The sequence below is a fragment of the Gadus chalcogrammus genome, chromosome 10 (genome assembly GCF_026213295.1).
Source record: "Gadus chalcogrammus isolate NIFS_2021 chromosome 10, NIFS_Gcha_1.0, whole genome shotgun sequence".
Lineage (NCBI taxonomy): Eukaryota > Metazoa > Chordata > Actinopteri > Gadiformes > Gadidae > Gadus > Gadus chalcogrammus.
In genome coordinates, this window is record NC_079421.1 from 21045155 (window position 1) to 21057158 (window position 12004).

At 44.8% G+C, this 12004-nt stretch overlaps 1 protein-coding gene across 1 annotated transcript in view; it reads right to left on the minus strand.

The window, feature by feature from the left end:
- fat2 (FAT atypical cadherin 2) overlaps positions 1–12004 on the minus strand; it is a 52600-nt gene that overhangs the window by 33314 nt on the left and 7282 nt on the right. The window contains exons 2-5 of the mRNA XM_056600359.1: positions 8045–11320; positions 6007–6318; positions 2302–2360; positions 945–1256 (exon numbers count right to left, since the gene is read on the minus strand). Of these exons, the coding sequence (XP_056456334.1) occupies positions 945–1256; positions 2302–2360; positions 6007–6318; positions 8045–11291 (3930 nt within the window). The 5' untranslated portion in view covers positions 11292–11320. The remainder of the gene's footprint in view (positions 1–944; positions 1257–2301; positions 2361–6006; positions 6319–8044; positions 11321–12004) is intronic.

A 12004-nucleotide genomic window follows, 5' to 3' on the forward strand; every position in this document is an offset into this window, starting at 1 on the left:
ATGTCCTGAGTCTCGACAAAAGCCAAAGCACGCTAAAATGTCCCGGTGTCCACCAACCACTATGAAATGTCCCCTGTTGTCAGCCATTACGTAGCCAACGTGATCTAATTATAGCCTGATCATTAACTTCGATTGGGTCAGTTGTGCTACATTTTTTTGTGGAATACTTGATTCGGCCCAGCCTGACCCAGACTCTACCTCCAGCGGCCCCCAGGTAAGTTGAGTTTGAGACCCCTGCTGTAAACAAACCAACAAAGTGCGTGATGATGTCCGTCAACGAGAGCCGACTTTAACGTCATTGTTCTCAGCGACTCCCTCTGACACTGATTGGCCCCAGAAAATGTGGAGGGAGAAAACCCACTAACATACTGCAGCCCCAGACATAGTACTGAAGGGAAATTCAAATTGAGCAGAAGTACTTTTTTTTTTTTAACAAGGCCACGCTTAAACTGGAACAATTGCAGGAATTGTGATGTGAGCCACCAGAATATGGGTGAATTTGTATATGAATGGTTGTAAGTCGCTTTGGACAAAGGCGTCTGCTGAATGCCGTAAATATAATATAAATAATAAAATAGTGAAATAACGCTGTCCTCATCCACTGCTGTTGCATATATCAAGGTTAAATGATTAGTAATTGAGAAATGTTACTTTAATTGAGAGACTAATGACGTCAGACTCAGATTTCTCTGATTTTATTCAGACCTGTCCGTGAACATGATCTCTGTTTGGTAAGCCTTGAAGCTGTTCTTAGTGGTGTGCCACAGTTTAAACACTCTCAGTTTATTTACAGCTAAATCTTTATTGTTTTAAATTGTGAACCTAAGAAATAGTTACATATTGATCATACGTTTGTGTAATTATAAGTACATTTTCTGAGTTATAGATTGACTGACACGTTAAAGTTTAAATAGTAAAACTCAAAACCACAGAAATGTGTTTACCGTGAGGATGCTATAGTTTCCCGCCCAAAAGGGGCCCTGGGACGTCACTGCCCCGGTGCGCGGGTCGACCTGGAACCTGTCGTCCGTGTTGTCATGGAGACTGTAGGTGACCTCTGCGTTTGTGCCCGCGTCGTCGTCGCGGGCCACCATGCGGCACGCTTCCTGCGTGTTGGCGTGCGCCCGCTGCTCGGGCAGCGTGATGTGGAACAGCTTGTCGGTGAACTTCGGCCGGTTGTCGTTCTGGTCCAGGACCCGGATGATCACTGTGGCGGTGGAGCTCAGCGCTGGGGACCCGTGGTCTGAGACTATGACCTAGGAGGAGGGGGGGGGAGAAAACAAGTGATAACCGGTGTGATCGAGTGGTTAGCACCATTAGCTAGCAGCCCAGGGGGGCTGGGTTTCATCTGTGGGGATCAAGAAAGGCCTTATTAGTACAAATTTGGTTGTGGGAGAATGCTGACGTGTAAAGAATAGACATTTGATTTTGCCTTGTCTTTTTAAAAAAGTTTAAAAGACTCTAAAGGTTTGTGAACACAATCTCTGTATGCACGTAGCGTGGTTCAATGTGCATGCGAGGGGATATTGATATTACTGGAAGATTTTGGTTGGGTTAAAACGATGTTTGTACAAGGAAGCAGATGCACAAAGAAGTTGAGGAAGTAAGGGTTGCAAAGATTTACAGACCTAAAGACGGGGCCACAACCCAGAAAAGGTTTGGAACCACTTTGTTAGCACGACATTGACATCACTGCTGATGGAAGACTGAGAGCTATGCTGGGTCATTAGTCTTTGACAATTACCTCAACAGATGGTAGACAGCGGAGTTTAGACAATGTTTAGTACAACAAAGATTTTCAAACTAAGTCCCTTGTTTGTTGGTTTAGGGCACACAAGTCAAACATATCATTATGGTAATGATACTTGGAAGCAAATTGATCGTTTTTCTCCTACGTATCTAAGACTATAAGTAGTTGAGGTTCACAGGGTTTCTGTGCAGGCTGGAGACAGCAGTGTTTATTCAGAGGCGATCACAATGTGAAAGTCTTTATAGTTGGTTGCTATGACAACTGATTATTGAGCAGCTACAAGAAGAGTTTGTTTAGCTGCTGACATGAAGAGTTGACCAAGCGCCTAACAACATTTTGTTTATTTAGCTGTTAACAGGAGTTTATTGATCAGCATATAATAGTCAACATGAATGCGTTTGTTGCTAGCAATACAAAAATGAAGTTGGAAATTGTTTAGGAGCTCATGAAGATTTTATTTAGCTCCCCAGTGCTAACACAAAGTGAGGGTATTTATCAGAATATAATTCAAATGTTAATATGTTTGGTTAGGAGTTAACGAGGGGTCTTACCTCTATAGTGTGTTCCTCTTTATCTTCCCGGTCTAGTTCAGCCAGTGTCAGGATCACTCCTAAAAAACAGAAACAGGAAACACACAGTAAGATCATTAGTGCTTGGAGGGCTTCTTTGGTGTGTGTGTGTGTGTGTGTGTGTGTGTGTGTGTGTGTGTGTGTGTGTGTGTGTGTGTGTGTGTGTGTGTGTGTGTGTGTGTGTGTGTGTGTGTGTGTGTGTGTGTGTGTGTGTGTGTGTGTGTGTGTGTGTGTGTGTGTCAGTGATATCATGCACATACTTGTGGAGAAAGTGTGTGTGTGTGTGTGTGTGTGTGTGTGTGTGTGTGTGTGTGTGTGTGTGTGTGTGTGTGTGTGTGTGTGTGTGTGTGTGTGTGTGTGTGTGTGTGTGTGTGTGTGTGTGTGTGTGCATGCTTGTTAATTTATTGAATGCACATGTTGGCCTGGGCATGCATTGTTGTGATTATGTGTATGTCTGCTCAGTGTGTACCGAGATTGTGTGTTTGTGTGCGTGCGTGCGTCTGTGTGTGTTTGTGTTTGTTCAATGAGAGTACTATGCTGACATCTGAACCAACAGTGTGTGTTGGGGGTTGTTAACGTGAGGACAGGTGGTGGGGGGCATGTTTCTGATCTTAAAGTCTTAAAGTCTGCGTGTGTAAGTAAGTAGTCTGCGTGTCACATATTCCCAGTCCTGCTTCGACTTGTATACGGTTTGATGAACACTTCCTTGTGTTTGTGTTTCTTGTCGCTGTCCATGGGTGTATTTGTGTGAGTGTTTGCTTTGCTTTTGGTGTGTGTGTGTGTATGTGTTTGGACAGACCAGACAGGCACCACACCCAGTATACCCTGAGTGCTCTTATCCGATTGGTCAATATATTTTTCACGATGTGTTTATGCATGTAGAAACATGCACATAAGCCTGTATGTGTGTGTGTGTACCTGTGTGTGTGTGTGAGCAGGGTGGGCTGTCTGTGCCTTAGGTGTGAGGAGGGGTCGTAGATCTAGGTGGAGGTTGGGTCAAGATGAGATACGTGAAGAGTGTGGAGGCCCGGTATGTAAGCAGGCGGGGAGAGCTTGAGGGGTTGCAGGGGCCAATAAAAGTTGTCATGTGCGTGGGTGTTTGTTTGTGTGAGAGAGAAAGAGAGAGAGAAAGAGACCTTATTTTTCTCTTTGTATTTTACAATGATTCCTTTGTTAAATTGTCCTAAACTTCCTTGGCAATTGAAATGAATATTTTCCATGCAGATAAAGATCTTCTGAATTGAGTGTGTGTGTGTGTGTGTGTGTGTGTGTGTGTGTGTGTGTGTGTGTGTGTGTGTGTGTGTGTGTGTGTGTGTGTGTGTGTGTGTGTGTGTGTGTGTGTGTGTGTGTGTGTGTGTGCGCGTGGCACACAGCGGGGGGTCACTGTGTGTTGTTTCAGGAAAGCAACAGCTGGTAGAGATTGGAGAGTGTGATAGCAGGTGGGAGCAGTAGAAAGTGTGTTTTAGTCATTGACCTGACATGGGAACCAGGACATTACCCTGTGTCTCCCAGTCAATCAGAGTACACTCTCGGGCTGGGTTTGTCCAAACTGCTTGAACATAAACAGAAGCCTTGCAGATCAGGGTTTGTTTTGTGGGTTCCCCGGACTAAGTGTCAACACTATCGACCACCAATAATTATTAATTTGAATACTTATATATTCCTTTATTGTTCTAATCATGTCTTTCAAAACTGACCATTAGGAACAGCCCCAAAGGGACTGCCTAGGGTCTTTGTGATTCGCTTGACATTGGTTTAATCTTAAATCCATGATGACCCTCTTTAATCCATGCCCTCTTGTTCCTTTGATTTAAGATAAGGGTTGGTTAGTGGGTTGAGGGTGTTGGACTCAAAGCCTTAGAGTATTTGGTTTGAACACCAATATCCACAGTGTACCGCTAGAAAAACGTGCTTAATCCCTTCTAGCATGTGACAGTTAAATAAGCATGCTACTGTTGCAACCCAGATACAGCTGGGGTAGCATGCTAAAGCTGTGCTAGCATGCTACAATTGTTCTTGCCTGCTGCAGTCAAGCTATTAATTTCCTGTAAAGATAGCCTGATGCTACTTTCAAGCTAGCCTTTTATGGCTAAGCTGTCTTCTACTACCATTCTACAGTATGATGCTACAATAAAAGCTAGCCTGATAAAGCTGAGGTGTCATGCTTGGGCCGTGCTAGCATGCAACAGTTAAACTAGCAGAGCAAGCCTGCTGCAGTTTAACCAGTCAAGCTAGCCTGCTACGTGCACTGAGTCACCCTTGTCCTGCCTAGACATGAGGCCACATTGTCATTCACCAGCTACAAACGTTGCCTTTTTAAATGTGACCATTCACTTTATAAGTTCAGGTATAGCCTACTATGTTCCATTTCATTCCATTTGTCTTTTTATTTTATTTTTTTAAGTGTTGGGTGCTTGGCACAATCTGCCTGTTCATACACTTTATTTATTTGTTCACAGATTATATTTTAATCTTGGAATGACGAAACAAGCGTGAAAAGTGTCTGTTTAGTATTCACAGATGAAACAATCTCTACTCCTGTCCATGCCTTCAGAGAAATTACATCTTGACATTTCGAAAATTACCATCCGTAGATAACAGGGATGTTTAGCGACTTTATTACTCCTACTCTTTCCACACACGCAAATAGTAATAGATATAGAATCTGAAGCTTCTGAAGTACAGAAACATTGCAAGCCAGCTCAGCAAAAGAAAAAGGGGGATGTTTATGGCAGTAATGACATTTAAAATACACCAGTACTACGGTCCTTTAATCAAATATCAAACAATTGTTTTCCAGGCACTCGACACACGAAGGCCTGCAGGCCAAGCAGCTCTCATCATGCTGTCATCATTCACTGCAAGTGTTACTGCTATTGTCTGAATGCTACTGCAGCGCCGCCTGTCCCCGACTAATCCTGCACTGGCTTGGCCTTGGGGCCTTGGAACAACACAGCTGAGTCTGCAGATCAGCAGCATGAACATTAGGCGTGTAGAGACATGCCACTGCAGGGATAAAACAGCACCTTATTTGCCTGGAATATCAAAGTCAACGTCACTCATGTGACACAGAGGCTACTCAGCTGCAACTGTCAGAAGAGAGTGCCGGCGTTTGAAGGGAATCCAGGGTCAGCCATGTGACTGATCACTCTGCACTCGGCTACCATTGTGGAACTCGGCTGAACATGCTGAATGACGGGGGTCTCAAGGGCAATTGGGGGTAGTTTTGGTTTTGAACCCTCACTTTACTGGCAACACGCCCTGGGTTTTAGAGGCAGATCTGCCCAGACCTGTTCAGGCCTGAGATTAACCATTTCAGGCCTTTCGTCTTGGGAGTTATGACATTTAAATATGAAGCCTCACATCAGGTAATTGAGAGGAATTATACTATTACATGTTGATTCTAGAAGGTAATTGGCTTGTTTAAGTTTAAAATGTTTTGAAGATAAATTGCCTTCCCTCAATTAGTATTACATTTTATTCACGCATGGCTAAAAAAAATAAAATAAGGAACACTTGGAAAGTGACTTTCCAAAAACCTTGTCTTTGAGAGAGTGGTTGGTATGCATGTAATACATGTGGAATTCCCATTTATTATAAAGACAGGGGCCTCTGCGACAAGATCAGATGGTACTTTATCTAGCCCAGATCTTATGTTCTGTACAAAGTATTACAACATGTTATTACCTGTCTTGGGCTGGATGTCAAAGTAGGTGCGCTGGGACTCCAGCATGTGGTAGGATAGCTTCCCCTCAGACGAGGAGTCTGCGTCTGTGGCGTGGAGCTGCAGGACTTGACGGGCCTTGGCAGCATTCTCCGGGATGGTGGCGGAGTAGACCGGCTGGGACAGCTCAGGGGGGTTATCGTTGACGTCAAGGACCTCCAGGAAGACATGGGTCCACGACGCCAATGGCTCCGTGCCCAGGTCCGTCACATAGGCCGAGAGCCAGTAGTTGGGGACGGCCTCGCGATCCAGCGCTGCCGTCGTGCTAATCACACCTGATGGACACAATGGCAGGGATATTAGACCATTACTGACAATAAGATGTGGTTATGTAGGCTGTTTATGTGCAGAAACATTTATTGGGTGTAATACCAGCAATTGGGCGATTTCATAATTTATGTAATTTGTTTTTATCTTCCTTTTGTTGTTATTTATAACTTGTTGAGGATGCCTGGAATTCAACCCTGCCATTAATGACTTGTATTTGTATTTCTAATGTGCGTAAATCAACTTTACACTCAAAACTTGAAGGTCGTCCAAAACACTTGGAGCCTTTTATAGCTACTCTATTTCTGATTGTATGCTTTGATTGTGCTCAGCCCAGCCCCTGTAAATGTAATAACTGACTAGAGTTAAAGGCAAACGATTGTTTTGGGTGATATTCGGAAACAACCAGGGAAACACGACATGATTCAACTGATGTTCAGAGCAGTGAGGGGAAGAGATGAGGAGAGACCAAAGTGATGTTTAGAAACAGAGACTTGACCCAGGGAAACCTTCAATGATTTATGTGAATACCATTGGGGGGGTAGTTAAATCCAGAGATGGTTTCCGTAGAACTATCCTAAAAGCATTAAAACGTCCAAAAACCCAAATGAGGATCAAAGGTCAAGTGGGGAGGGGTCAAGAGGTCTCAATAAATCTATCCTTATCTCTACGCTATATACATCTATTTTTTAAAACCTGTAGATTCATATGTTCTGTTCACATATTATTATGTGATGTTATACTAAAATGGTAAGATAATGTAATGTAATGGTATATAACAATAAGATTGTGATCATAAATTCATTGTCACATTATTTATGTTTGTGACTTCCTACAATCATACAATGCAAATCTGGTAAGCAGTCTTCAATCTGTTTGTCATATTGGTCAAACTAAGATGCAGGGCTGTGTACAATTTATGATAAAATACCTCCGGTGCTAGTATTAAAGACATGTGGATAGATAGATGTTATTCACATGCTTCTCCCATGTGATTTATGTGAGAGTTTGAAGAATGCACTTAGTGCCAGCGCTGGAACGGTATAAGTCCGTTATGACAGAGGAGTCTATTTGTCCTGATTTGATCTACTCCACGATCGCATCACTAATGGAATGTGCTTGTTGCCAGGGGTCAGAGGATGTTCACCAGGATGTATGGAGAACATCTTGAGCAACATCTCCCCAACAACCCTCTCCCCCACACTGAAGGGCAGATCAAATTGCACCAACCTACGCTTAGGAATGTCAACTTATCGCCGTCATAAGTATGAAGGGCTTCATTTTGACTAATTGGGCATGTCAAGAACTACATGAGGGCTGCATTGTCCAGTTAGGTTGGCAAAAGCACTTGCATAGTTGTTGAATAAAAAATCAAAGCAGCAAATGTTAACTACTGACAGCACATATTACGTGACATATTTTTCCTATGGTAGCATTAGCAGTGTATGGCTGAATGATTCAGTTATAATGAGGATATAAAACATGTTGGTTCAGCAGAAGAAAGATATATATATATTTTTTTACAACTTAGTTATTACGCTTCTACCAAAAGTGATTTTCATTTAATTCTGATACAGCACATTATACAGCATGTACGGGTTTGAAATCACTGTACGGCGGCTGTTGACACTGCGGGAAAATGATTGAACCCAGTTCCTTTTAGCAGGGATTCAAACACCTTAACTACAATGCTATCCTGCCTTTATATAAATAAATATATATCACATTTCGTACCTGTTTCCTCATCGATGGTGAAGACTCCCAGGCCGGATCCATCCTGGATATGATACCGTAGGGTTCCGTCCCGACCCAGGTCCTTGTCTGATGCGGTGAGCGTCAAGACAGAAGTCCCTACCGCGGCGTCCTCCATCACGGCGGCCTCGTACACGAACTCGGAGAACGTGGGCCGGTGGATGTTCTCGTTGACGTCCAGAACCTGAATCTCCACAAAGCATGAAGAGGAGAGGGAACGAGGGAGGCCATGGTCCACGGCACGGACAGTGAGGTTGTAAGACGGCCTTCTCTCGAAGTCCAGTTCCTTCTCCAGTGTCAAGGACCCTGTAGAGGCGTCCAGGTTAAAGATCCCGCTCTCTGTGTTCTTGAGGTTATAGGTGATGAGGCCTCCACTTCCCTGGTCGAGATCAACACTGTCCACCCAAACCAACACAGTGCCCACAGGGACATCTTCGGGGACTTTTATTTTGTAGGTTCTGGGGACAAACTTTGGTGGGTTGTCGTTGACATCCTGCAACACCACAACCAGATCCATGGTGGAATACAGCTGTTGGCCAACATCGGCCTGATCTCTTGCTTCGATCTGGAGATCATATCTAGGTGTTGACTCTCTATCCAGATTTGCCGTCACTCTGATCTCTCCGGTAAGCCCATCGACTTTAAATACCTCAGAAGATGAACGGAGGGAATACTGGATAGTACCACGGGCCTCAGAGTCTAGATCTACAGCATGTGCTTTAAATACACTGACGTCCACTTCTGTGTTCTCTAGGACGCGCACCACGTATCTCGGCTGATCAAAGATGGGAGCGTTGTCATTGACGTCCAGCACGTTCACCGCCATGAATTTCCACGAGGATGTTTGAGGTATCCCCAAATCGTAAACGGTTATGTTCAGGATGTAAAACTCTCTGCTCTCTCTGTCCAAGGGGCAAACTAATTGGAGTTCTCCGGAGAAGGTGCTTATAGAAAAACAACCATCCTCGTTGCCACTGGATATAGCATACACAAGCTTGCTGTTGAAACCAGTGTCATAGTCCGTGGCCATGAATTTAACAATGGTGGAATTGAGGGGGTAGTCCTCTGACAGGTCGATGGAGGAAGTCATGCTCGACTCAAACCTTGGAGAGTGTTTGTTAATGATGTGAACATCGGAGTAAGACTCCTCATCCTGCTCCATTAAACCTGGCTTGATAGACTCTATCAGTTGATCCTTCAGATGTCTGGAGATGCCTGTCTCCTGACAGCGAATGGTAGCATCGGTTCCTTCCTCGGTTAGAATGATGCTGACAACAGAAGGTTCTGAGTGGTGTTTCCCGTCTGTGGCTCTGACTCTCAGAGATAAAGAATGTCCCACTAAAACAGGGTTAATAGGCTGGTTCAACGTGATGAGTCCAGTCACAGAGTTGATAGAAAACAGTTGAAGCTCGTTCCCGGACTCGATGACGTAGCTGAGCTGATTGAGCTCGTCAAGATCAATGGCGGACAGCTCAACGACGGGGTTCCCAACGGGTAAATCTAGCGGCACAGTGGAGTTGCAGCCGACCCTCTCTAACAGTGGTATGTTGTCGTTTGCGTTGCTCATGGTGATGGTCACTGCACACTCGCTGACGTGGCTGAACGGACTCCCACTGTCAAGGGCCCACACCCTGAGATGGAACACACGCTTCATCCGCTCATAGTCCAGGTGTTCAGATGTTGAGATCAGGCCTGTGAAGGGGTCGATGGTGAACGGTATGGTGTCGGTGTTGGCGATGGCGTAGGTTATGATGCCGTTTTTACCTTTGTCTTGGTCTTCGGCAACAACCTGTATGACACTGCTGCCGACGGGGCCGTTTTCCGCCACAGAGGCCTTGTAGGAAATCTGGGAAAATGTTGGGCTGTTGTCGTTTTCATCAGTTATCTCCACCACTACGTGAGTTTCAGCTTGCCCATGGTTAGCCATTACATCAAACTCATAACGGTTCTTTCTTTCATAGTCAAATTTTTTGGTTGTGACAATAATCCCTGTTTTGGGGTTTATTTTGAAACTCTTGCTGTCTGGGTTGTTCTTGATGCTAAATGTGACATTAATGGAGCCTGGGTTTACAGAAACCATGACCACATGAGTCTTTAGCGGGGAAAACTCACTAAGTGTAACAATGTAAGTGTCTTCAAGGAAAGCAAGGCGGGTGGAGTTATCTTGAGGAATGTGGATCACGGTAACAGATGACGGTAAGGGGGGAGAGCTGCTGTCTTTGGCTTGAAGGGACAGGTTCAGTCCAAACGGAAACTGATGCCACATAATCCTCTTGGTTGAGATCAACTGAAATCTCCCAGCTTCTACTCCTGCGGGGACAATTTCAAAACACTTGTGAGGGTCCCCTCCAACAATACTTAAGGATTCCACTGGCTTTATGCCTGCCTCCACAAGGACACTCACTGATATTTTCCCATCAGCCAAAATCACTGGCTTTCCAACAGGTGGGATTACAGGAGAGGCAATGTTGGCCTTCTGAACCTTCACTGATACCCGAGCAACATTGCCAAACTTTTGAACACCGGAGATCTTCTTCGTCCTGTCCTCGGCTAGGATGGTAAGTTGGTAATGAGCCGAACGGGAATAGTTTAGCTTCTTTGCAAGGCTGACAATCCCTGTGAAAGGATCCACGGAAAACGGATGGGCTCTGCTTGTAAAGGAATAATAGAATTGGGCGTTACTTCCGATATCGGCATCGGTGGCACTGACCCTTGCCACGCTCGTCCTTAGGGGGGTGTCTTCTCTGATAGCGACGTTGTAAGAGGCCGGAAGGAAAAGGGGCTTCAGGTCGTTGGTGTCAAGCACTAGGACGGACACCTTGGTCTTGGCCTTGAAGTCATGAGTGCTCTCGGTGGCTTCCACGGTGAGGACGTAACTGTCCCGCACCTCTCTGTTCAGAAGCGCAGAGTTACTTCTGCGTGTTTGAATCCGCAGGAAACAGATATCCCCTATCGTTAAAGATTCAACTTGGAAAAGACCATCGCCATCCCCGGTGACTAGACTGTACTTGATGTCCCAGGAAGAATCGGCCAATTGGATGCCCATCTTGACTGGCGTCTCTACGTAAGTCCGAGGGGCAGAGTTCTCCTTGATGGTGGTGTTGTAGAGGTGATGCGTGAACCGGAAGGGTGAGCTGTCTTTCCCCTTCGCTTTGCTCCCGTCACAGACCCCAGTGTTGAGGAGGAGGATGGTGGTGGCCAACAGGAAGACATCGTTTGGAAAAGCCATATTCAGCTTTTCCGTGCGCCCTCCACACCCTGTTGAAGAGAGAGAGGGATACATGGTAAATAGGAATCAGTAAGAAGGAAAGTAGGGATAGTGGTCTTTGGACACAAAGCCATTCTACAGGGTGTTGGCTACGGTTTTGAATAGTTATAATTTCACCACACATGAATGTTGAAGGATTTAACACCTGTTGGCTTACTGTGCACCACATGAGAAGAGAACCAGAGCCCAGACCTTTTATAACTATGAAGGCCCCCATTTATTTCCCTTGGTCCCTTTTCTCAGTGAAGAATACAACGAGAACACAAAACACACAATGACACAACAGCAACGAGGAAAAGCCTAGAGGGAGGCATTTATTTCCTGCCTCAACTTGTCTCGACCAAACCAAACTAAAAGGGCAGAAAGAAGCACATTGTTTCAGGAACTTTTTTTTTTTTCAAACAGGTGGCAACTCAACCCTTTACCCAATAATTAATCCTCAGTTAGAAAATCGAAAATACATCTAATCAGGGTTTTTGGTTATAATCCTCTGCCAGGGGGTTCTACCAGTGGAGATTTGTTTTACAAGGGACTTTGAATTGGTTAGATTAGGGAAGGTAGACCTCTGCTGATCCAAACGTAAATCAAACAATTGTTTCATGTACAAAGTAATGCTGGCCTGCAGGCACAAGCTACTGAACCCACTTTCTCAAACAATCGCAATTCCAAGACCC